The sequence below is a fragment of the Pteropus medius genome, unplaced genomic scaffold (genome assembly GCF_902729225.1).
Source record: "Pteropus medius unplaced genomic scaffold, Ma_sr-lr_union100, whole genome shotgun sequence".
Taxonomy (NCBI): Eukaryota; Metazoa; Chordata; class Mammalia; order Chiroptera; family Pteropodidae; genus Pteropus; species Pteropus medius.
In genome coordinates, this window is record NW_024344436.1 from 4,919,033 (window position 1) to 4,944,065 (window position 25,033).

Consider the following 25,033-nt stretch of genomic DNA (forward strand, 5'->3'; position numbering starts at 1 on the left):
CAGTGGGGGACTGAGAGCACAAATGTGGGCAGAAAGCAGACCCCTACTCACTGCTGTTCCAGCTGTCACAGCCCTAGGGTGGCCTCATACAAACAGGCCTTTGGGGCAGGAGACATCATTGCAGCCAAACTGTGCCCCACCTGCAGCATCACCCATGCTCTCCACCCCACCCCTGCCTGCCCGCTCTGGTCACAGGGCCTGGATGCAGCTCCACCCATCAGGAGAGGCTCCTCCCAGCAACTCCCCATTGCACCCCACCCCAGGACAGCTGAGAGTAGTGGAGTGCCAAATGCTGGTCATGGGAAGAAAGGGCACTCATGCCTCAGTGCTGAATTCCCTGCAGAAAGGGTCCCAGGTGGAGTGGACCCAGTGAGGCCACTGCCCAGGCATCCTCTCCCCAAGGAGTTAAGATCCCAGGGAAAATAAAGTGTAGCTTCAACCTGCAGGACTGGAAAGGTCTTATATCTCATTTCTCTCCATCCTAGTATCTTTAACTCAATTCTGGCTTACCATTATCTATGCCACGAAGAGCCCACCTGGAAATATACTGGCTGTGAGACTTGAACCCCTACTGCCATTCTTGCTCGTCCTAGTTGGGCCGACTATTGCACCCACACGTCTCCCTTTGCGGCACAGTTCTGCAGTGTCAACAGCCACGTCTTTAAATGCACACTGGTCACAGCACTGCTCTGTCCTAGTCATTCTGAAGGGCTTTCTCCACTTGGAGACACATCTTACCCAAGAAGTTGGCCTGAGATTTTACATCAAGTGGAGTGTTATTGTTTATTGGAGCCTAAATCAAGGATGTTAAACATCTCTTCTGTGTTCAAAGGGGTGTCCAACCACCCCTTTGTCAAGTAGCAAGCCCCTGGGTCCAGCCTTTCATACAATGCATCCAACAGAGGCCCCACAAGAAAGCAGTATCTGCCTTTTACAATGTTAACAATTCCAATTCGTCATGATGGGTGAGGTTCATAAGCTTCACTGTCCCTCCCTGGGTGGGAAATACCACTGCACCAACGCCAACTTCAAGAGTATCAAAAGAGACCCATACCCCGGGGCCTAAGGCTGCCAGGACACAACGAAGCTGGCCAGTGAAGTCCTCAGTTTTAAAATAAGAGTGGACATCCCCCAGAAGGACCAAGGACACAAGGTTTAAACTGGACAAAGACCACAGGACACATAGGGCCCACTTAATAGACTTGGCCACACTGTAAAGCACCTCTGGTAGGTGTTAATGGCAAACAGCCACAAGAGGCATGAGCATGTGAGTGTCCTCTCCAGGTAGGTATGAACTTGCTCCTCCCCCTGCTGGAGGGGGGGTGAGGCTCCAGTTCCTAAGAGTCTTGGTGGTCTGTCTCCCTGGGACATGCCATCACAGGTAGGACCATACATACACTTTCAAAGCCCTGACCACAAACTGAAAACTTCTCCCCTACTTAGGATATCTACAGAGGCAGCCCATTTATGAGACAAACTCTCAAATGGCACTAACCTATTTGCATTCCTGAAAGCATCCTTTAATTTAAAGCTACTGCAGATGTCTACAATTCCACCCCAATGGGAGATGCCAGGAGCATATGGACGAGATAGTTTTCTACGACGATGGCAGTGGGGCCAAGTCCTGCCTGTACACTAGACTGGACATGCATGCTATGGGACTGGCCTTTCCCAGGCTGACCAAAGGACAGCCTTACCAAAGCCTAGAGACCTGCCTGACCACCTTGTGTCAGAGCAAAGGAATCTGGTGTTCTTCCTTTCTCTCCCCAAAAGGCAAAAAAAAATCTTACCTACTCCTGACCACAGGACAAAAGTACACAAGGCCTTCAGAAGGCAGAGCACCCAGCATGGGCCTCTCCTAGCCCAGCTGCCCCACTAGCACTGCGTCAGACACACCACGGTGCCAGTGGCCAACAGCGGCCCAAAGTTCACGACAGAGCAAGTATGACAGTGGGGTTGGACCCAGAGTGCCACTCCAACACCCTAGAGCCAACAGGAACCCAAACTGCTCCCAGGACAGGGCTGGCGCATACACGGTCCTGCCCTCTGTGCAGGTTTCAAATGTGTTGTTTATTCACTATTTTTGATGACTATAAATAAGTGTTTCCACTATGGAAAAGAAAGTTAGCACAGTACATTTTCATGACTGGGGAATGGATTTTCTGAAGTTGTCTTCAATAGGGCAAAAACTTAGAAAAAAACACCTGAATGTTAGAATTCAGTTCTTTATATAAAGTCCCTTGTAAAAACAAAACAGAATAAAAACAAACCAAAAAGCAGGGGCAGGGCAAAATTTTAAAAAAGGAAAAGAAAGGAAGGAAAAGAAAACAAGGGCAGAGGACTTATTGCTTCTCCTCAGCTTTCTCCTTGGTCTCCTTATCTTCGGACTCCTTGCTCTCCTCCTTGACAGAAAGAGCTTCTAGCTTTTCGGCCATTTTCTCGGCATTATCGTTTTTGCCTGATCCTGCTAAAAACACAGGAGACCACAGTAAGGAAACAGAGAAGCACTGCCCATGCTTCCCCAGCCCATGCACCTGCCTTGTATGAGCCTGGGACACACTCCCCACAGGACAGGCCATTATTCTCCTGCATGCCTTAAGACTCATCCAAATAAACACACACTCACGCCTAGTGCCTCGGTGAGCCTGCTCAGTTATGTCTGATCACTTACTATGGTAGCCATCAACAGGCCCTGACTGAGCAGGCAACCATGAGGACCTCTTGAAAGCCCATTCAACCTCTGTAGGGTTCTAGTCAGACACCGGGACTTGACCACCTGCCTAAGTGCTCACTAGACTAGGCCAGTGAGCACACACTTGAGGCCTGGATGGCCAGCTCACTCCCCAGTAGCATCCTATGTCTCTGGGCAGCTGCATCACCCTTAACAAGTCAAGGTAGTCACAGCACCCCAGAAATTTCTGTGGCAGACGGAAAAAGCACCCGCCTGGGACGGCAGCCGGGTACAGAGTGAGTCTGCAAGGAGGTACCCCACCCACAAGCACCACATTACCTTTCTTTTCTCTCTCTTCGATCTCTTTCCTGCATTCTTCGAACTTTGTCTTGAATTTCTGTGCATCTGCAGGAAAAAAAAAGACTTCCTCAGAGCCCTAAGCAATGAAGGGGACATGTCCAGTGGGACTGAAGAGCCAAGATTCACAAAGGGGCCATCCACTGGTCATTTCTGACCTAAGGATGAGCTGAGCTGTCTAAGATGGCCCGGGCCCACATTTGCGCAGACTGTGCAGTGAATGTTTCCCGGGTCTTTCCTGAGGCTGGTGGTTATGCTGGGCCCTCTTCTTCCATGATTTTATAACAATATGAGCACAGCAGTAAAATATGATGGCCTCAGGCAATCAAGAGCCTCCTCACCAGGCACTCTGCTCTCCACTCATGTTGGAAGTAGCCTCTGGACAGGCCCCATTCCCAGAGCATAGAAGAGGTCCACTCAGTACTGGATGGTTAGCTCCTGGGTCACTAAACCCCGGCACTCACCCAGTTCTTCCAGGGCCCACAGGGCACAGCTTTTGACAATCTGGGCCAGAAAGAAACCAAAGCAGGGGAGAGGTCAGCCTGGGCCCATGGATTTCAGCACAGCCCCTGCTGGCACCCAGGCAATGGTGAGTGGACATGCTTGCCCTGGGGAAACCAACTGGCACAGCCTTTGAAGTTAAGAGGGAAATGTACTACTCGTGGACTCAGTCTGGGAGCGGCCTCAAGGGCATGTGGCACTCGGACCCCTCCCTTGAGGGGGCCACCAGACATCAGGGCAGAAACAGTCCCCACCATAGCTTCCTAATTACTGTCAATTCTCCCTATAAAGCAAAAGAATTTCTGCAACACTATAAAACAGGCAACTGCAGTCAGGCAGGTACAGAGGCCCGCCAGCCCACCCTTCTGCTTACTTTCAGCATTGAGGAAGCGGATGGCCAGCAGCTCCGGCTTGGGGCGCTCGTCAGCAAAGTCGGCGTGGGTGTTCCAGACCCAGGCGCGGTCACTGCCTGCATTTGGCTTCAGCTCCATCATCGGCGTGACTGGGAGAGAAGCCCCATGAGGACAATGCCCACCGCTGCATGGCCACCTCGCCACAGAAAGCCCTGGTCGCCAACCCAAGGTCCCACTATGCGCAAAACAGGGATCATTTGAGGTGCACCAAAGTCTCGTAAGCTCTAATTTTACTCAAACCTCTTTTAAAATGCCCCATGTTCACTTAAAACCAGGATTGTACTACATCTGGGAACAGGGGGGCATGCTCCCTGACCATGGAGACACCTTGGCGAGGGTCTCCAATCCCAGTGCAGACAAAGGCTCCAAAGTCAATGTGGCCACTCACACCCAGCCCGTTGGTGCAGCCCCTGGGCCCAGAAAAGACACAGACATAAAGCCAAGCAGACCTAGCTCTTTCTGTGAAGAGTGTCCATTACATGGCTGTGGCTGTGTTCAGCCACACCATCAGAGACCTGGCCCATTGAGAGGTAGGGGTCAGCAGAAAGCCAGAGGCTGGGAAGTGGATTATCCAGAAAGGCATACAATCAGACCGGTGCAACCACTCTCAGTCTTACATTATCCAGGGAGACCAGCAGGTGTGGGGTGGACGAGGCCATCAGAAGTAGGCACCAATGGCCTTGTGACATGCACAAATAGCACAGAAGAGAGCCATGAACTGGAATAAGCACACCTACACCATATCCTCAGGCTCCACAAAGACCCAAGGGGGACAAGACTGAGTAGCACCCCAAAGAACAGAAGCACCCCCAAGTACCATGCCCAGCAGCATACCCATGGCAGAGGTCTCAGGAGATGTGGGATGGCTCATGCCCAGCCTCAGGCAACACACCACCATCTGAACCAGAAGCAATTACCCAACATCCTCTCAGATGCCCAGCAAGCCCATTGTATAGGGCACATACAGGTGACATGACCTCATCCCACCACCAAATACCTGGTCCACCAAGGGCCTATGGTGTATACCAGGCCTAGGACCCACTTACAACTCACACAGAAGTGACCTAGTAAGCTGGCAAGGCTCTAAGAAAAATATGGGTGTCAAGAAGACCCCAAGGAAGGGATTCATATTGGGCTGGAGTGCAAGGACCAGGACAGAGCAGACTGGCTGGGATGTGGAGACTGGCACGTGAAGGCCAAGTGGCGCAGAGATGATTATGATACAGGAAGGCTCCTCCCACTTTCAGGGCCTCTGCAAGCCCATCTATCCTTCCACATCACTCTCAAAGGCTATTCCACTGCAGTTCCTACCAGCGGTCACTTCATGTGCCCAGACAAGGGTCCCTACCCTGTCAGACACACATTACACCCAGAAATGCAGACATGGCCTTGGATTAAGAATGGAGCCCGAGACATGCTGGCTTCCAAAGACATACTCAGAGAACTGAAGAACAGCCTGGCAGTCGAGACTTGATTGATGTGGCCCAGAACTTACTGTTACCTCTTCATAAGCCAGGCCTCACGTTGCTTTTCCTGGACCCACCCCACTATACACTGAGCCCAGGACTGATGCTTCAAACCTGCCCCACCCACTCCCTGTGCAGCTTCACAGGACCCTAAGAATGAGGCAGCCACTTTCTCCCCATCCCATTCCCATCCTCCTCAGGGAAAGCCTGTGGGGACAGAGCACACCAAAGAGTGAGAAAGATGCTACCCAAGCACCTCCCTGGCAGAGGCACATGAGCATGCACACAAACACTCACATGCCCTCAGGCTACACCTGGTTCTCCAGCAGGCACTTGGGTTCCAAGCCCACACTGGGGCTCTGCTTCCACCCTGCCTGGTCCCACCTGCCCAGACTCCACAACCCTGTGGGCAATAAGCTTCTCTACAGGTCTGCTCTGAGTTCAGAGGCATATTGGAAAACCTAATCTCCTACTTTAAATTCAAAAAACACACTGTGAACATGCACTCCACACAATTGTGTACTCCCAGGATCCCAGCACAGCTCTGAAAGCAGGCGGCCCCAAAATCCAAAGCTGTCCCAATGCAGAGTGCCAGGGCTCAGAAAGAAAACACACCCGAGAGACCACCTACTATAGTGGTTGGCGCATATCTTCAGGGTCTTGTCCCTCCTCATGAGGAGGCGGATGGTCCCTTTCTCCTTATGCTTCAGGAGCTTGACATCGCCAGTTCCTCGTTCCTTCCATTCTGGGAGATCATTTTCTGAAGCAAATCGGAATAGCTTTGCTCGCCTTCAAAAAATGTTATTAAGTGAGAGCTTAGACACACACAGAAAGGATAACAGATAAGTCAAGTACTTGCTTGGAAAGAACACTTGTTTTCTGGGCATTAAACAAACAGCTATACCTGGTGTCTCAACAAACACACTTTCCTTCCTTTTACTCTAAAAACTACGAGCCAAATTGTCACCAACAAAACAGCCCAACAAATTCCAAGTTGTAAAATGATGAAAAGAAAGAAAAAAAAGTTTCCACATTGATGTTTTCTAACAAAGACTCGGCCACTCAGCAAAGTAGCCCACCCAATGCTGCTAGGTGTGTCTGCCATCATGATGCAGGGGCTTCCTGGTGCCTCACGGAGCCACAGCACGGAAGCAAGTGGAGGACAAGAACCCTTTCATAGGGATAACTCTTCCCTCAGTTATAAAAAGCCTCCTGGCTCCCAACCCAGAGAGGGGGCTGCAGGCCTCTGCTCAGAAATTCCCTGCCTTCCTTCCCAGAAGGAACCAGGCAAGGCCCCCATCCCAGCAGTCCTGCTCTAGGCCTCAGACCAACACTCTCTCCCCACCATCAACTATGCTTGTCCTTTTACTTCTCCATAGGACCCCAGCTCTGCTGGTCCCTTTTCTGCAGAACATTCTGCTCTCTCCCAAAGTCAACTGTGTTCAGGAAAGAATGTTCTAATAAGGATGCCCCTAGAGCTTTGACCTAGAACCCAAGGGCCCAGATATAAAGGCCCAAATTGCTGGCCTCATTTCCCTCAGGAAGGGCCTATGTCTAGAACACATCCCTGGTGTGGACAAGAAGGTGATAGCAATAGCATCACCAGCAATCCTCACTCTTGGGAGGAGCCAGCCCCTGGCTACAGCATCATTTCTGGGCAGAGCAGCGACCTAGAGAACTAGCGTCTTCAGGGAGACATCCACCACTCTGAGACCAAAGGGTACATCTTTCCTTTCCCAAGCCCTTGGGGATGGTGGTGACTGCCTCTGCTCCTCTCCCCCTACCCACAGCAAAGCACTCAAACCTTAACCTGGAATCCTGGATAGATATGAAGGATGTTGAGGAAGTTCCATAAGCTTGGTCAGGGGAAAACTATAACCTATTCCTATGGACTTGTAACAAACCTAGCATTTTCGTGCAATTCTGAACAAAGGCAACAGGCCATAGGCTGGGCAGTATTGTGACTTTGTTGCAGACATATGAACAACACTTTGCTAGTGCACGATCTGCTTCAAAATAACACCTGCCACTGTAGCTTCCCCCTAAAGGTTCCTAGAAACACATTTAGAGTAATTTTCAAAAGCAATCTTGGTAACTATTAACACCACCCACTTTCAATCACAATTCCAGGCTTTTTGTGTGTTAAAAACATAAATCAGGAATTCATAAACTTCAAACTACAAAAACCCATGGTGCAAAATAAAAAAAAAAATAATAATGATAGAGACTCTGTTCAACCAAGGGAGTCGGCCAAGGCACGGAGATATGTATCCTTGTGGACAGAGCAGCAGTGACAGGACACCAGGGAGTGCCTGTGTCCTCCACAGCACTAGCTACGGGGCAGGCAGCAGGGGCACTCAGTAATAAGTTATCTAATGAGTGGATTCTAACAGCAGCTTTGATTTCCATGTGAGATCAGCCATCATACAACTCCAGGTACCTTCTTCAGCCTTGCTCCCATAAAAGTTCAGGCCAAGACCTTGACACTCACGAAAACCAGAAATTCCATCTTGAACTAATGATATTTACATCTGAAGCAACATCAGCTTACTTACATTTTGAAAAGCTCCTCTTCATCTTCTTCCAGCGTTTTAATTTCTTGCTCGGGAAGAGAAACTATTGGTTCAAACTGGGGATCGTGGTTGGACTCATCTGCATTCTCGGTGGAGGTATCGTGGTCCTCATGGGTGTCCTGTGCAAGAAGGTGTGAAGAGGTGACTACTGGTGGTAAGCCTGGCCTGCAAGCTAGAGCGTGGGCAACCATACTAATGAATGGCCTCACCCCAAAGCAAGAGATTAAGCCCACAGCCTTTAACACTAGGAAAAGTTTGTATGTCCATCCAGCATACAGTGAGACACTGACCTTCAGCACCCTCCCCCAAGATTCATCAATCACATCTGACTGGGGATCCTAAAACTTGTCCACCTACTGGTGGAATGGCCTGGAAGAAACTGCCCCGTCTCTTTAAGCCTGTTTCTTCATCTGTAAAATGTGGAAAATGATACCAAGTGAATGTGCCAAGTGAAAATTAAAGGACACAATGATGGATTAAAAAGGGCCTCAAGACTAGTGTTACCTGTAAAGCAAAAAGCAACCTTAAGAGTTAAGAAAAATCTGTGCTTTGCTTACTACAAGAAAAAAAGTTGGGACTATTAGTTTTATACGAAATTCACAGTTCCATCAACAACTTTACCTTGGTACAAAATTAAGCTGATAAGTCAAATCATACGAATAAGAATCATAAAAATCTGGTCCAATTTAGAGAACTAGAGAGCACAAAGGATCCTATTTTAGGTTTAAGTCTTACAGGACACGTGGTTTGGTGATCTATACAAAACCATAAGAAATCCCAACACTTCACTACCAGACGCAAGCTGAAAAAGAAAAGATAAGCCTTCGCTGTTTTCCTTGGTTGGACAGCACTGCGGCTCCGCCTCAGCCAGCTCACGCGAGCAGACATCCACAGCCAACAAAGCCGCCCCCACCCTGGTTCGGGGGTCCAGGCCCCTTCCATCCCGCTTGAACGTAAGAGCTTCCGCCGCAGAGGCCTGTGGAGGTTCGAGTCTAGGACAAAATGAATGAAGTGCTGCGTAGATCATGGGAGAAAAGGATGCATCGTCTTGGTGGGAAGCTAGCAAGTGGGCCGAGCTGGAGAAAACGAGCTGCCCGCCCTGCGTCCCAGGCGAGCGGTGAAACAAACGCAAGACCAAGGAACTTGGACGGCAGGGCCGCCCCACGTCCTGATAGAGCTCGCACGACCACCCTGGGCCGCCCCAAGGTCACGCGGGCACCCCGCAGGACCTGGGCCCGAGCTCTCGCCCCCAGGTCCCGCGCGCTCCGGCCCCGAAGGCCGCGAGCTCCCACATCGCGCTCCTCACAGCCTGACCCCGCGCCACGAAGACCGGCAAGCGGTGAGACCGCAGGCCAGCGGGAGTTGGCAGCGGCGGCGCGGGCCGCCCACGTGGCCGCTGATAGCGGCCTCGGCCGCCCGGCACCCCCCTTTCCGCAGTCCCCGCCCGGGCCCAGTCGCACCTTGGCGGCCGCCATGGCGGCGCAGCGGCGGCGGCGGCTCGGCTGGCTCGGTTGTCGCTAGCTCTGCGGCCTCTCGGCGGCTAGTCGTAGCTCCCTCACTCCGCGTCTGGCGCCGGCGCCTCCTGCCCGCCCGCTCTTCCCCCCCGCCCCGCGACCCGAACCTTGACCCCTGACCCCGGCGGCGGGAAACGCGCCGCGATTCAAAACCAGTGCAGCTTTATTGGCTCAGGTGACGGACACTCTCATTGTCCGGCCCACCCCGCGCTTCCCGCCAAAATGCCCGCGGCGCATGCCCGGCCCGCCCGGCAGCCAGGGAAGCGTGCGCTCCCGGCGGCCCTCGCGCGCACTTCCGTCCTGCTGCAGCGCGAGCCTCGCGCTCGCGAAAGCCAGCGCCATGCGTGGGGGTCAGCGCCGGCGCCAGCGCGTGGCGATGACGTTACCGGAAGCCAAGACGATAGAGACGCGCCGCCTCGTCTGCACCCGCTGGCGGACAGGAGAGGGGCCGGCGAGGTGAGCAGCTGGCGCGGCGGGCCGCTGGTGGCAGGCGGCGCAGCCCACGCCTGAAACCCGGACCTGAGCACAGAGGATTTGAGTCCCGCCCCCGCCTCTCGCGGCGCCGCACCCGCGCTCTGAGCGCCCGTGGTGTGCCAGGCCCAGAGCGAGGCGGCCCTCTTGGAGCCCCCAGTCCAGGCAGCAGACGAACCGGACGATGAGTGCCGAGCTCGACAACGAAGTAAAGTGAAGGAAGAACCTAGCGAGGGACGCGAGACGAAGATGGCGGACTGCCTGGGAGGGAATGGAGTTGGCGGGGAGCGGTAGGGAACCTCTGGGGATGGGGGAGTGAGATGGGAGAGCGAGGAAGAAGGGAGTGGGGACAGAAAGAGGTAGGACCAGGTAGCCTGGGTGTTCGGGCCTCAGGGTCCAATCCTCAGTCCAGCCCCTGCCTGTCTCCACACAGGGCCCAGGGCCAGTGGAGGGCTGCGGCCAGGAGAGCAACAATGCCCCCCAAGAGGAGAAGGAGGAAGAGAGGGCTGGGGAGGCTGCAGAGTCAGAGCCTCAGCCTGGGCTCTACAACTACATCAGGGACGACTTGTTCACTTCGGAGATCTTCAAGTTGGAGCTGCAGAACGTGCCACGCCACGCCAGTTTCAGCGATGTCCGGAGGTTTCTGGGTCGCTTTGGTCTGCAGCCCCATAAGACCAAACTTTTCGGGCAACCTCCCTGCGCCTTTGTGACATTCCGCAGTGCCGCTGAGCGTGACAAGGCCTTGCGTGTGCTGCATGGTGCCCTCTGGAAGGGCCGTCCTCTTAGCGTGCGCCTGGCAAGGCCCAAGGTTGATCCCATGGCCAAGAAGAGGCGGCGTGAGGATGAGAGTGAGCCGCCAGCCACGTGCGTGAATGATGTAGTGACCCCTCTTTGGACTGTGCCCTATGCTGAGCAGCTTGAACGGAAGCGGCTGGAGTGCGAGCAGGTGCTGCAGAAGCTCGCCAAGTGAGTATGGGCACAGTCACTCCCTTGGTGTTGGAGTTCTGCCCAGCTCTGTGTTTGCTCAGCCCACCCTGTGCACTGACTGTACAGACACCCTCAGGGTCTGCGTGGTCTCTTGGGGAGCTAAGCACTAAGACCTCTGTGTTATCAATGGGGATAATGAGGTCCCAAGGGAGGAGCTGGGGTGCCTGGGCATTTGCATAGTGGCTGAATATGGGTTGGGGACAGCAGGCTGAGTCCAACCCCGGCCCCACCCAATCCTGCAGGGAAATTGGGAACACCAATCGCGCCCTGCTTCCCTGGCTACTCTCGCAGAAGCACAAGCACAACAAGGCCTGCTGCCCGCTGGACGGGGTCAGGCCGTCACCCCAGCAGGTCAGGCCTACAAACTTTCACCCTACGCTCTTTAAGAAGCTGTTCCTGCCCTTTCCCATCCCTCTTCTTGTTTTATACTTAACTTTTCTTACTCATCACATAACAACTAGTTGTCAGCCTTGTCCCGTGGACTGCCAGATCTTATGGGGGAGCTGGAACCTCTCATTGCCATCTCTAACTTTGGTGTTCCCTCAGTGCACTCGTGTGGAACTGCCACGGTAAGGTCAGCTGTGTCTCTGCCTCCCTCCATCTGCCCTGCAGACCGAGTATCGAAACAAGTGTGAGTTTCTGGTCGGCGTTGGGGTAGACGGGAAGGACAACACTGTTGGCTGCCGGCTAGGCAAATACAAGGGGGGTACATGTGCTGTGGCGGCTCCCTTTGACACCGTGCACATCCCCAAGGCTACCAAGCAGGTGGTGAAAACATTCCAGGAGTTCATCCGGTGAGGACTTGTGGCTGGCACTTTGGGATGTCCTAAGGTAGTGAGAGCAGAGGGCCTGGTCCTGCCTGGTGGGTGTGGCTGGAGGAGAGATCAGGGAGGCTGCTCACCCAGTTCTGGTCAGCATTTGTCGGGAACTCAGGCCTGCTTGTGGCTCCCACAGGTCTACTCCATACTCTGCATATGACCCAGAGACATACTCGGGCCACTGGAAGCAGTTGACAGTGCGCACCAGCCGCCGAGGCCAAGCCATGGCCATTGCCTACTTCCATCCTCAGGTCTCAGGCAGCGTGACCCAGTTGGGGGGAGGGTGTCCCTGCTGGAGTGGGCTACATGCATCAGAGCCTTAAAGGGCTTTTTCTGCTGCCTTCTCCAGAAACTGGGCCCCGAGGAGCTGACGGAGCTGAAGGCCTCCTTGGCACAGTACTTCATAGCAGGGCCGGGCAAGGCCAGTGGGGTGACCTGCCTCTACTTCGTGAAGGAGGGACAGCGGTGAGGAACTATGGGGAGGGGGGTGGGTTCCTGCAAGGGTTGGTGACACTGACCAACTGGCCCCACCACCCACAGAAAGGCTCCCAGCCAAGAGGGCCTGCCCCTGGAGCACGTGGCTGGGGACCGGTACATCCATGAGGATCTGCTGGGGTTGACCTTCCAGATCTCCCCTCATGCCTTCTTCCAGGTAGTCCAGAGTCCCTGGGGATCTTGAAGACACACGAAGGGGAGTCCTGACGTGACGTCAGGCTGTAATTGGGGCAGTCAGCAAGGGTGGCAGTAAGTTGTAAAGGGCATCTAGGCAAGGAGCTGCAAGGGCTATGAGGTAGGAAAGAAGTCACTTGCACTAGCTAGATAGACCCTTGTGACAGTTCTGCTGAGTGATATGTGGGAGTGGGAGTGGGAGTCAGGGTGACACCAGGGCTCTGGTGTTAGTTTTGTTGGAATCTAGCTCTGTTGGAATCTTCTATGCTTGATGTTGCTGTGGGGGTCCCACACATCTGGCACTGAGTGTGTCAGCATCAGAGTGCTTTTTAAAGCCAGGGTCCTGGGTGAGGCCACCCAGCATCTTAAGGATGGAGGAGCAGTTGAAAACTAGCGCTGGGGCACTTAGGCAGTTAGAGGTGGGGAAGGGATGGAAGCAGGAGCCCTAGAAAGAGGGTGAGTGTGCCTGGGATTGGGCCACAGGTCTCCTAGCAGGGAGAGAGCCCTGGGGAGTGCAGGCTCTTGCTGGGGGCTGCAGGAGGGTAGGCTGACCTGGGCAGTGGGGCTGCTCTGACATCCTGGGTGGTGCCGGCTTACCTACCAGGTGAATAGCCCAGCGGCTGAGGAGCTCTACACAGTCATCCAAGACTGGGCCCAGCTGGACTCTGAGAGCACAGTGCTGGATGTGTGCTGTGGCACAGGCACCATTGGCCTGGCCTTAGCCCGGGTAAGCTCTCCTGCCTCAAGTTAAGGATGCCCTCTCCCTACCTCACCCTTGTGCTGTTACTTCATGACCCTTGGTGACCCCCACTCTGCCCCAGATCCTCTTTTCCCCACAATGCCTACTGCTACTCCCCTTCCCAAGAAGCCTCCACGGTGGGGCAAGGTACCATCAGTCTGTGCCCTTTCCCTCACTTCAGAAGGTGAAGAGAGTCGTGGGGATTGAGCTGTGCCAGGAAGCCGTGGAGGATGCCCGGGTAAACGCCTGCAACAATGGTGAGAGCCACATGGCAGGCAGTCACCCCTCTCGTATACCTCAGGGTAACACCTGGAACCCACTACATGGCTTCTATGACCAAGGGCTAGAGTGGGGCAGTCTGTGCAGAGAGTGCAGCAGGGCTTCTCTTTTATGTCCGCAATGCCTAGGACTGCTTGATGCTGTAGGAAGGACAAGCAGGTTCCTTGGCCAGTGGGTTTACCTAAAGTACCTCTTGCCAGGGGCTTCAGGACACCAGGTAGCTGGGCAGGCTTCATGGGGCACTGGGTCCTGACCGGGCTGCTGTGCCATCTACAGAGTTGAGCAACGTTGAGTTCCACTGCGGGAGGGCTGAGGACCTGGTGCCCGCCCTAGTGAGCAGAATGGCCTCCCAGCAGCTTGTTGCCATCCTGGACCCACCCCGTGCTGGCCTGCGTGAGTGGCCTCCATTTGGAGGTGGTATGGAGAAGAGGGAAGTGATATCTGGGTGGTATACTGGGCTGTGCAGCCTCAGGCCTGATATCCCCATTCACTGGGCTCCAGTACCTTTCTTAAGGTACAGACCTTAGGGACCCTCCCTTGAGGAATCTATCTCCACAGATTCCAAAGTGATCCTCGCTGTCCGCAGAGCTGAGAACCTCAAGCGGCTTCTGTATGTCTCCTGCAACCCGTGGGCGGCCATGGGCAACTTTGTGGAGTGAGTGTGAGGTGGGGGCCTGGGGTGGACTGGGGCAGCACCTAGCCCCACACCCGTAACAGGAACCCCATCCATATGGCTGACCTTGATTGCTCCCTTCCCACCACAGCCTCTGCCGGACCCCATCTAACAGAGTGAAGGGCACCCCCTTCCGGCCAGTCAAGGCTGTGGCCGTGGACCTGTTCCCGCAGACCCCACATTGCGAAATGGTCATCTTGTTCGAAAGGGTGGAGCACCCCAATGGCACAGGGATCCTGGAGCCCCAGAACCCTCCAGCTCAGCCCTTACCAGAGCCCCCAGATGATACCCAGACCCAGCAAGCAACTGTTGGGGCCTCCCCCTCTTCCTAGACCCCTGGAACAGTAGAGACCAGCCCTTCCAGAATAACAGCCAGTCTACATCACAGGGGCAGAAACCAAGGGGCTCCTGGAGTCTTTACCTCACCCCAAGATGCTCAGAGGCAGTAACAAACAGGGCACAAGACCTGGCTCTTCTGCCTAGGGCCAGCCTGTCCCTGTGGACCATGGATTCCTACATACTGTACCCGCACCTACTCCCCTCATTCTTTTGAACCAGATGAGCCACAAAGGCCAGAATAAACAATTACTGAACTTCTGTTTCTGTAATGAGAACTTAGAGCTTTGCCACACGGGGGTTCCTCTGCCTTGACATGACAGGGTACAGAGCCAGAGCCAGGAGGGCACTCTGGGCAGTGCCTTGGGGATAAGTCTAAGTCTCTGGCTTTTGTTAGCACCTTGCCAGCTCTGGGCACAGCCAAGAATTGACCCATATAAGGCTAAGTGTTGAGACAGCTCTTCTAGCCCGTCTGCACCACACAAGTCACAGCAGGGCTTGCTGTTTGATAGAAAGCCTAGTTTTATGTTTAACCCAGAGGAAAAACATGGGATTCAGATCTCATGGCTGAGTGCCAAGTGTTTATGTGGGGGTGGAAAGCATGGCAAGGGGCTGGCCCTGGCTACCTAGCCCCTGACTTAACTATACCAACTGAAAGGACCCTTGTCCTCACTCCATCCCCAATTGGCCCTGAGCCCTAAAGGAAGGCCACATCCATGGTGACCAAGGAAGGGGCTGGGATGGGACACCACTCAGCTGCTACCAGAGCAGCTATGTCCAGGCAAATGCCCCAGCCTATTGGGGATTACGCCAGAGAGGTCCTGGCCAGTTGAGGGTCAAGGCCCCCAATCTCCCAGTTAGAAGAAACACCAATCAGAACCTTTTGGACAGTTTTGCTTTATGTGTCCAGACAATCAAGGCTCGCCATTACAGCCATGACCCAGCCGCCACCTGGGAGGTACATGATGCACTGAGGTGGCATCAGTACAGGCTCTCCCTGCCCACCACCCCCGCAGCACAGCTGTATGCACACAACATTCATACCCACACATGGGACAGAAGGACGTGGGGAAGCTGGCCACAGTGAGGCTCACCTGCTTCTAGTAACGTGTGCACAAAGCTTTGGTTCACAATGGTGCATCTGGCTGTTTTAAGGGCAAACAGTCACGGTCAAATGATTATTCACAGCTGCAGACAGGCAAGACAGAAGCAAGTATCTAATTACAGCAACTTGATTTGAGGATTTTGTTTTATAAAGGTCAACAAAGAAGCCAACCTTGGTCACACAGGTGGTAAAGGAGGGATACACTGTGGATGGCCCACAAGGCCAACATTGTCTTCCTGGAAACAAATGCCATCAACACCATCCATAAGGGATGTAGTAGAAGATGGGCACACCCGAGGAACATGACAATGCAAACCAGTGCTGGGCTCCTGCATCTGGCAGTATGCCATGAGCATGTGGTACCCTGAATAGGTGCTAGGGACAGGGAGCCAATGGTTGACCACTACTACCTTGCATGTGGAGACAACCCAGGACCCCAAGCACACCCAAATCCCCTGGGACTCAAGGCAGGGTCACATCTATCCTTGTACCTGTCCACAGGGGCCACCTGGAGAGCATAGGCTACTGGTCAGAGGAGCAAGCTGGTCACCAGGCCTGGATGCACAAGGCGGCTGCCTTTGAAATCCAGTGAAGTCACAGAACAGTTAGAGCTACCCTCTCATGTGCTTGCACCAGGTCTGGAGAGGAGTGCCAGTTTGTGATCAAGAATGGATTGCACTGAAGGTCCTTGTTTCCTCTTAAATAAATCCACATGCTAAAATGCATTGTTTATATCTGCTACATGATTCCAAATCTATCTTCTACTCACTGTAAAAGTTTCTTCCCAAATGCTAAAATATCTTAAAAGCTTTAAAAATTGAAGGGTGGACTGATGGAAATTGACTGTGCAAAAATCTTTAGTAAAAAACTGCTAGAGGCCAGCAAAGGTGAGGGGCCTCAGGGTCTAAGAAGGCGTGTTTTTTAGGGCATTAAGACTTACTCAGTAAAATGGACCACACCCCAGCCCAGGGCCAGGCCAACAAGCCAGGTGGAGACTCACACTGGCTAAAGAACAATCACCTTGATGGTTTGCCTGCAATCTCTGAAAAATAGTTCTGATGCTAAAATTGTACTTATCTTAAACCAAAAAGGTCTGAAATACTCCTTCCTGTTTTAACATTTTCAGAGAAAAAGGGGAAACACAGGAAGCAGGAAAGGGGATGGGGTGCCAGCGTGCGCCTTCTGACTAGGTCCCTGCAGTGGCCCACAGGAGCCCCGGGTACAGGGCACCATAGGACTTGGCCATCATTTTCTCATTTCATCTGTCATCCAGCTATCATTTCTTGTCAGTGCATGTTATATACTAAAATTCATTAAAACCTTCATAAAACCAATCTGCAACAAGTTCACACAAGCAGAAGTCCACAGCTACCTCCAAGCTTGGCTTCCACTTGTGCAGGCAGGCTGAGTTGATGCTTGAACAAGTATACTCAGACCCGTGGGTGGCCCCCAAGGAAACAGTACATGGCCCTGGCTGTCCCCATGTACCGGAGAGCTCCCCCCCTCTGGCCCCAGCCCTCAGACATGGGGCCATAGGGGAAGAATTTAGATGGAAGGCGCAAGGCTGCAGAGAAGTGTGTGGTCTCCCTGGCAGTGGAGCTGGCAGTCCCCACACCCAGCCTGCCACTCCCTCACACATCCACAGTGCACAGAGGCTCGCCGCCAGGCTGGGCAGACGCCACAATAGACATCTTGGGCTTCTTCCGCGTCTCCTCCTGGAAGAACAATGAAGGTTAAGGATGCCAGTGAGGTGGGAACATGCAGCCCAATTTCAGGAGAGAGAGGCTCTGGTGGGGGATGGGCAGGTGGGTGGTGAGCCCAGCAGACTGGTGCCAGGCAACCTCTGGAGTAAGAGGGCACCCGTGCTTTGCAATACCAGGCTGGAAAGAAGAGGGAAGGCCTGAGAAGTGAGCTGAGGGGGGAGGTGGGGGTGTTGGCAGAGCACCACATCCGCATGATGGTACTTCCCTGGGAATCAGGACACACACTCAGAAGTGAAGGGCCAAGATCACAGTTACCTAGGTGGGTCTCTCTCCCCACCCCTACCTAAAGGCAGAAGTGAGGGATCTCTTAGACTAGAAAGATTACAGAGACAACAGAGTTATACAGGCCCAAGCTGATACATAGCTGAAAGGGTCCAAATCCAGAGGCCCCTTGCATGGGTGGTTTTAGGAAACTGCACAAGGACTGAGTCCTAACCAGGTTCAACTGTTCTGTAAACCACACACACCCCCCCTCACAGAACTGCCTAGGGCTCCAGGAGGAAGAGGTCCAGGATGGCAGCGTCACCCACAAGGACCCTGAATGAGGAGGGGCCTAGCCAGTGTACTGTTCCTCTCTCAAATGAAAAGCACTGAGAGGGTACCCAGAGTCAGAACACAAAAGACTGGACCCCACTACAGCCAGGGGTGCCAGATTAGTAAAAATAAGGTGATGTGGTACAAGTATCATAAATTGCCAAAGCTCAAGGAAAAGCAAATCTAATCTAGAAGGATTAGGGCTTTTCAGGTGCCCAGGCACTGCCAAGGCCTCAGAAGCTAGTAACGGGTTCCCAAAGGACGGCTTTCTCCCTACAGCTACCACAATACAAGACAGCTTGGTGCCCCTCCCATCTTGGGGTAAGGAAATGGGAGAGCATGGAGGAGCCATGGCCCATGCTCACCCTCTCCTCCGCCAGCCTCTTCATCTCCTCCTGCAGCTTGCTCAGAATGTGCAGATTCGGCTTGTTCTTCTTGGCGTACTGCTGCAGCTCAATTACGCTCTTGTCTGATGTCTCCTGGGGGAGCAGTGCCTCACTCTCAGGACTGCCCCCCGGGGGTCAGGAACTAGAGCTGCATGACCCAACACTGGCTGCCCACCCTCAACCTGCACCTGGTGGGCTGATGCAGAAGCAGAGAACATGGTACAGTCCACGCTGTCCCCACTGCTCCATCCTCAGCAGGCACAAAGCCACGACCTCCTCCCTTCACAGAGCAAAGGCACCCTAGCACCCAGCTGTCTCTGCTCCTGTCCAGGCACTACAGGGAAGCTAGACAGAGCCTTGGACACAGCCACTCGCCAGGGACTCACTGTGCCCAGAGCCCTCAGACTGGAGTGACACACCCTGGCTAGGAGGCCATCAGTCCCCAAAGCTAAGCTCTCTGCATACCCTAGACTTTCAGAGCAGGCTCAAACTGTTCTGAGGCCCTCCATCTCCCAGGACAATTGCTGTGCCTGGGGTACCAGACTTCACTTCCCCTACAAAAGCTGCATGGTGGGCTGTGCCTGGGTCAGACCCCTCCAGCTTAGAAAGAATTCCCACCCACAAAGTGGGCTTTCAATCTTAGCCAGAGAGGATGCACAGAAGGCAGGCATATACGAAAGACAAGAGTAAGCTTCATCTGCATTGCATTCAAGTTTTCTCTATAAGACATATCCTGAGGTTCCTCTAAGTACCTTGGGGGACCCATCACCTCCCTCACACCACTGTCATGCCCGGATTGAGGGCTTTTTTTTGCCTCTTCAGGGATGGCCTAAGGATCCACACAGCATGGTCCTCAGTCACCACCTGCAGTCCCCATCCTCTACACCATCCCTCCACTTACTGGGATGTTGATAACCCAAACCATTTCTGTAAACATCAGAGGCAAAATCAAAAACATATACACTCACCTCCCAGTACTTCCCTCCACCCCACAAAGCACACGAACCTAAGGATATTGGTTTAAATCTCAATATCTTGGTAAAAGCAGAATTAAAACAGACAACACATTCAGGATGACTGGTGTTTGTAGCCAGGAGAGCTGCTTCTGCATACTCGCTCTCAGCCACTGAGTGGCCTCAAATTAGCACAAGGGCTCCTGCCACTGGACTAATAACTCAGGGCAGGCAGCACTCACCATCTACACCATCTGATGCTCCAACTCCCTCCCCACATTGCCAGAGCCAGGCCCAGGCACTAGTGCATGGATGACCCCCACCCCAACAAAGTCACAGGCATAGCCCAGCAGAAAACCCAGGAGAGGTAGCCATGATTAAGAACAGAGCTACACAACCCTGTCCCCAGTGTCAGTGGGACACCACACATGTACTCCAGGGTTGGGAGAGGAGTCTTGTTACCTGTTTGACCATCTTGCTGCTTTCTCGGCCATACATGCGCAGTAAAGACCCCCAGTTCTTGACATGTGGGTGCAGCAGCTGAAGGATTTTCTGAGAGGCTAACTGCTTCCCAACTCTCTTATTCTTACCTGTAAAGAGGGAGAGGACATGCAGAGATAGAATCACAAACATCAAGATGTCCACATCATGGCCACCTCACCTAGACAGGAGCTCACCTGTCTGAAGGCACATTCTATAGGAAGGGGGAAGAGAAGTGCTCTGATACCACACTGGGCACTGGCATCTCACAACCTCCGGCCAGGGCCCACACGCTACCCCACTTCATAGAATAGCCCATCAGAAGCTCCAGGTCAGGATGTGAACAAAGTAAGTCACACAGCTTAAGAGGCCTCCCTCCTGCTACAACCCCATATTTTTAGATACACAGACAAGCAGCAACGAGGCGCCATGAAGCATGTGGCCTGGGGCTCCTTGGAGGCAGGCACAGGAGGAGGGCTCTATCAGAAAGCCCACAGGAGTTTCCAGTTTCCAGAGGGTATGTGTATGCTTTGGCTAGAGTACAGGGTGGGTCTGGAAAACAGCAAGTGCCAAATTCTGGCTTGGTAGGCCAAAGCTAGCCACGTTTCCATATAGGGCCTCCCGGCTCAGAGGAGGGAGTCCCAACGCCAGGATTCCTCCTCTGTCCCATGCCCCGCCTACCTACTCAGGAACATGTCCCAGTGGGACTGGTGTCTGCTGGAGCACAGGGCACACAGGGTCTGAATGTGGTTCTGCAATTTTCCCAGGGCCAACTTGTGCATTACCTTCCAATTTACACAGCACTGGTTTTGTGGTTATAGTAGTTATACCAAGTTTCTTTTAAAATAAAGTTATATTTTAAAAAGTGGTTACTTCAAACCCCAAATTAGGTAAAGAGCACAGGTAGTAGACACAGACCAGAAGGCAGAGGGGGCGGCACATGCCCAGCACAGGAACGCAGAGAGCAGCAGGGTGGAGATTCTGCTGCCACTTGAGTAGGATGACCTCCTCCCACCACAAGGACCAAGGGCTAGACAGGGGTAAAGATGAAAGGCCTAGCCAGAATGACCAGCCCAAGCCTGGGATAGGGAGGACAGAGGTGGTGCAGAAAAGACTATCACGGCTACAGGTGATCAGTGTACATGGCTGGAGCTTGGGAGTCAACAGCAGGGCAGTGGCCAAAGACCAAGCCACAGGGGCTCAAAACCCCCAGGGAGGCCAGAGAGGGGCATCAGCAGGGCAATACCCCTCAGTGGTCATCTGACAGCAGGGAGGAAGGGAAGTTCCTTACACCAGCCGCGCACTGTGTGCTTTCCGCACGCCATGACATATTCACTCTTCTGGTTTTTACCAGGAACCACTTCAAACTTGATGGATGTGTCACCCATTCCATGGTTTCTTTAAGAGAAAACAAAGACAATGGGTGACATCAGCTGAGGAGAAAATGGCTGCTTCCAGAAAGCTCTGTAAGAGTCCTCTGAAGACAATGTCAATTCTTCCCCAAACTGCTCAGCTGAAGAGGAAGAGGTTCTCCAAGTATACCTGTCCCAATCCCACAGGGCTCTGATGGACCACCAGGCAGAGGGGCTTCTGTGCACACAGGGTACACTTGCAATGGCTTGGCCTTTAGCATCGCCTCTTGAGCCAAGATAAACAGCCAATAAAAATGTTGGGCACCCAGGGAGAAGCCCCCATCCTACCTTTTAAGGCACTCGTGGAGGATCTGATAGGGAGACAACAGTCCGGCCTTGCTGGTCAGCTCGTAGACCCTTGAGTCCTCGATACTGATGTGGTTAAAATACTACAAAACAAAGCAGCCACTTCTAAGTGCTGGACCATGCCCACCAGTCTCGCAGAGCTCTTCCCCATGCTGTCTGATTTTCCCAGAGGCTTCCTGTCCTTATTACCTCATGTAGCACATCACACACCCCCATGTCACTGTCCAGCTGGCCCTCTGAGACATGGACAAGGAGATGCATTGCACAAGGCTGAAGAGAGTGTTGCGAATGGGGTGGGAGACCCTGGTGCAGTGAGGGCCTGGGCTACGCAGCCTGGGGAGCCTTTTCTGAATCTGAGTCTGATGACACAATTTGTCAGAAATCTAAAGATAAACGAAACTTCAGAGAAAAACTTGAAGATTATCTAAGTGAGATTATAAAAGAGAGAAAATTAACCAGACACAAAAGCTGTAGTCTAATAGGCCAATCTCCCTGAAGGCTGCAAAGGGTCTGGCCTGGCTCTAGTCTCAAATACAAAGTGATCCTGGCTCTAACACCGATCCCTGTGACCAAAGAACAGAAAGGTTAAGAGTTAACAGGGATGGGGAAACTATGGATTAAAGGCTGGAAACTGCCAGTAGGTCTTGCAGACTACATACTCTTCTCCTTCCCCTTCCTCACTGTATGTCCATATCAAAGGAAATAGGAACTAAAGAATTATGTAAAAACTGAATTCCCTGAACACTCAGAGTCCCTCTCACTCTCTGCCTCTGAGAGGAGACAATGCTCTGTCTGTGGAGTGTTACCCATTTTCTAATAAGCTTTCCTTTTGACTCTTAAAAAAAAAAAAAAGAAGAAGAAGAAGAAAAGTTAACAGGAAATCACTTAACCAGTTAAGGGAAAAAAAGGAAGTTATGCACAAAAGAGAAACACCAGCTAGGAGGTGGCTCTGACCCCAACCACCCCCCAGTAAATGAGGATCCTGTCTAGTTAACTCAGGAACATGGTCCACATCCCCAGTGGAGACTATGTTAGAGTCCCAGGGATGTCATAACATAGTACTCAAATTGGGTGGCTTAAACAACAGAAATTTCTTTTCTCACAATTCTGGAGGCCAGAAGTCCAAAACCAATGTGTCCGCAGGGCCCTGTTCCCTCTAAAGCCTCTCAGAAAGGATCCTTCCTTGACTTTCCCAGCTTCTGGCAGCCCCAAGCTTTCCTTGGCTTTGTGGCAGAATCACTCCCATATCCACATGGCCCTCTCTCCACCTCCCTCTCCCCTCTTCTTATAGGAACACATGGAACAGCTGCTCTGGGCAGAAAAGCAGGGGGTTCCTCTCCCACCACCTGCTTCAGTAAGGAGGCAGGCTTACTATGACTGAGTCAGAGAAAGAAAGGCACTGTTTCTGAAGAGGATTGCTGATTCTGGTGAGCAGGAAATTCTCTTGCTATCATTTGGCTATTTGTCTTTCAACAGGTTCCCAAAGGACGCCTCCACTCCCAAGCACCCGCACCAGTGTGGATCAGTTTCCAGGCAAAGTTACTCACCAAGATGTCATACCCTGGACCAGTCCTCAATGGCTGGCCAGGCAGCCCACCCATCAGTAGTGTCTGGTTTTCTCATTTAGCCTGTAAAGACCCACTCTCTAGCCAACATTCAGCACTTGGGCTATAGACTCGTAATCAGGCCAAGAAGGTATAAAACAACCTGCATACCCTGTAACACCAGGTTTCTCCTGGATAGAGCTGAGGTCAACACAAACATTCTCACACTTGCGCTCTGTCTCTCTCTCTCCCTCTACCCCAACTCAGAAGCTCCGAAACACCCAACAGCCTCTGGTAAAGGCCCATACCACAATTACCTGTACCAAGTGGCCACAGCCACGTGTTGCCGATGAGAGAGAACTGACCCACTGACAACAGCACAAGAGAGCCCGGGTGATCAGTACCCCACAGACAGTGAAGATCATAAGGGAGCACCACAGACAGCCCAATATCCATAAATTCAAAAATTTAGATAAAACAGACCAATTCCTAAAAAAACACAATCTGAATTGCCTTATTCTATTCAATAAATTCAATTTGTAGTTAAAAACTTTCCTGCAAAGAAAACTCCAGGTGCAGATGGCTTCATTATAATGATTACCAAACATTTAAGGAAAAAATGACACCGATTCTACAGACTCTTTTAAAAAAATCTCAAGAGGGAAAATTGCCAACTCATTTTATGATGCTAGCAGTACTCTGATTATCAACACCATAACAAGAAAGTATAAAAAAACTACAAACTAAAGACCCTCACAATCCAAGTGTAAAAATCCCAAACAGTATTAGTAAATTGAAACCATTAACACATAAAAAGGAACATATACCGTGCCCAAATAAGCCTTATCCCAGGAATGTATTTTAAAAAATCAATCAACAACTCACTATATTAACAAAGAAAAACTTTATGATAATGTTAATAGATAGAGAACGGGCATTTGATAAAATCAAACACCTATTCATGATAAAAACACTCGACAAAAAAGGAAGAGACTTTCCTCAACCTGATAAAATCATCTGACAGCTAACATCATACTCAACAGCAAGAGATTGGATGCTTCTCCCTAAGATGAGAAACAAGGCAAGGATGTCCACACACTCTGCTGCTACTCAGCATTGTCCTAGGGGTTCTAGCTGGAACAATAAAGCTAAATAAATAAATAGATAGATAGATAGATAGATAGATAGACAGACAGATAGATAGATAGACAGACAGACAGATAGATAGATAGATAGACAGACAGACAGACAGACAGACAGACAGTATCTGGATTGGGAAGGAAAAAGTCCAACCATCTTTTTTTTTAATTTATTTATTTTAATTAGTTTCAAGTATACAGTACATTGGTTAGACATCTACATAGTTCATAAAATGATCCTTCCAATTGCTCCCTTCCTCCCCTAGCCCTCCACCTAGCCAACATATTAATGCTAACTACATTCCCTATGCATGCTCCCCATCCTGTAACCATCTATCAACTACTAGTTTGTACTTCTTTAACCCTTCATCCCTTTCTCCCAGACCTCCAAGTCCCCTCCCCTCTGTCTGTCACCAAATTGTCCACTATATTTGTGAGTCTGTTTTTGATTAGTTTGTTCTTTTTATTCCTTAGATTCCGCATGTAAGTGAAATCATATGGTACTTTACTTTCTTGTTCTCACTTATTTCACTCAGCATAATAACCTCTAGGTCCATCTATGTCGTTGCAAATGGTAGAATTTCATTTTTTTTTAAATGGCTGAGTAATATTCCATTGTATATATGAACCATAATTTCTTTATGCAATCGTCTGTTGATGGGCATTTAGGTTATTCTATATCTTGGCTATTGTAAATTGCGCCGCCAAAAATACTGGGGTGCATAGATCTTTACGAATTATTGTTTTGGTTTTCTTTGGATAAATACCCAGAAGTATAATTGCTGGGTCAAAAGGTATATCCATTTTTAATTTTTTGAGAAGCCTCCATATGTTTCCCATAGTGGCTGTACCAATTTGCAATCCCACCAACAATGTATGAGGGTTCCCTTTTCTCTGCATCCTCTCCAACACTTGTTTTTTGATTTACTGATGATAGCCATTCT

General features: G+C 51.7%; 3 protein-coding genes and 1 non-coding gene across 8 annotated transcripts in view; 1 reads left to right on the forward strand and 3 right to left on the reverse strand.

The window, feature by feature from the left end:
* Window positions 1–2,049: 2,049 nt before the first annotated feature.
* Window positions 2,050–9,604, reverse strand: RANBP1 (RAN binding protein 1). Of its 2 annotated transcripts, none has more exons than XM_039872855.1 (6): window positions 9,442–9,604; window positions 7,964–8,100; window positions 6,040–6,197; window positions 3,903–4,031; window positions 3,011–3,076; window positions 2,050–2,467 (listed from the first exon to the last, which is right to left on the reverse strand). In XM_039872855.1, exons 1-6 carry the CDS (start codon window positions 9,454–9,456, stop codon window positions 2,343–2,345), a joined length of 630 nt encoding a protein of 209 aa, XP_039728789.1. In that variant the 5' UTR covers window positions 9,457–9,604; the 3' UTR covers window positions 2,050–2,342. The 2 variants fall into 2 exon arrangements, with proteins under 2 accessions (XP_039728789.1, XP_039728790.1); XM_039872856.1 differs by having other exon boundaries at window positions 2,210–2,464.
* LOC120610560 (small nucleolar RNA SNORA77) lies at window positions 2,853–2,977 on the reverse strand. The gene has a single exon (XR_005654955.1). It is a non-coding gene; the product is annotated as a small nucleolar RNA SNORA77 (small nucleolar RNA).
* A 234-nt stretch (window positions 9,605–9,838) lies between the features above and the next one.
* On the forward strand, window positions 9,839–14,729 carry TRMT2A (tRNA methyltransferase 2A). The gene is made up of 12 exons (XM_039872850.1): window positions 9,839–10,174; window positions 10,400–10,932; window positions 11,196–11,304; window positions 11,566–11,747; window positions 11,908–12,022; window positions 12,121–12,236; window positions 12,312–12,423; window positions 13,045–13,167; window positions 13,361–13,436; window positions 13,735–13,851; window positions 14,017–14,113; window positions 14,223–14,729. Exons 1-12 carry the CDS (start codon window positions 10,151–10,153, stop codon window positions 14,461–14,463), a joined length of 1,845 nt encoding a protein of 614 aa, XP_039728784.1. The 5' UTR covers window positions 9,839–10,150; the 3' UTR covers window positions 14,464–14,729.
* Window positions 14,730–15,598: 869 nt separating this feature from the next.
* DGCR8 (DGCR8 microprocessor complex subunit) overlaps window positions 15,599–25,033 on the reverse strand; it is a 34,459-nt gene continuing 25,024 nt past the window's right edge. For 2 of the 4 annotated variants that reach the window (XM_039872846.1, XM_039872849.1), the window contains exons 10-14: window positions 21,389–21,489; window positions 20,980–21,086; window positions 19,671–19,798; window positions 18,235–18,348; window positions 15,599–17,287 (exon numbers count right to left, since the gene is read on the reverse strand). In XM_039872846.1, the coding sequence (XP_039728780.1) occupies window positions 17,204–17,287; window positions 18,235–18,348; window positions 19,671–19,798; window positions 20,980–21,086; window positions 21,389–21,489 (534 nt within the window). In that variant the 3' untranslated portion in view covers window positions 15,599–17,203. The remainder of the gene's footprint in view (window positions 17,288–18,234; window positions 18,349–19,670; window positions 19,799–20,979; window positions 21,087–21,388; window positions 21,490–25,033) is intronic. The other 2 variants (XM_039872847.1, XM_039872848.1) reach the window with 1 other exon arrangement.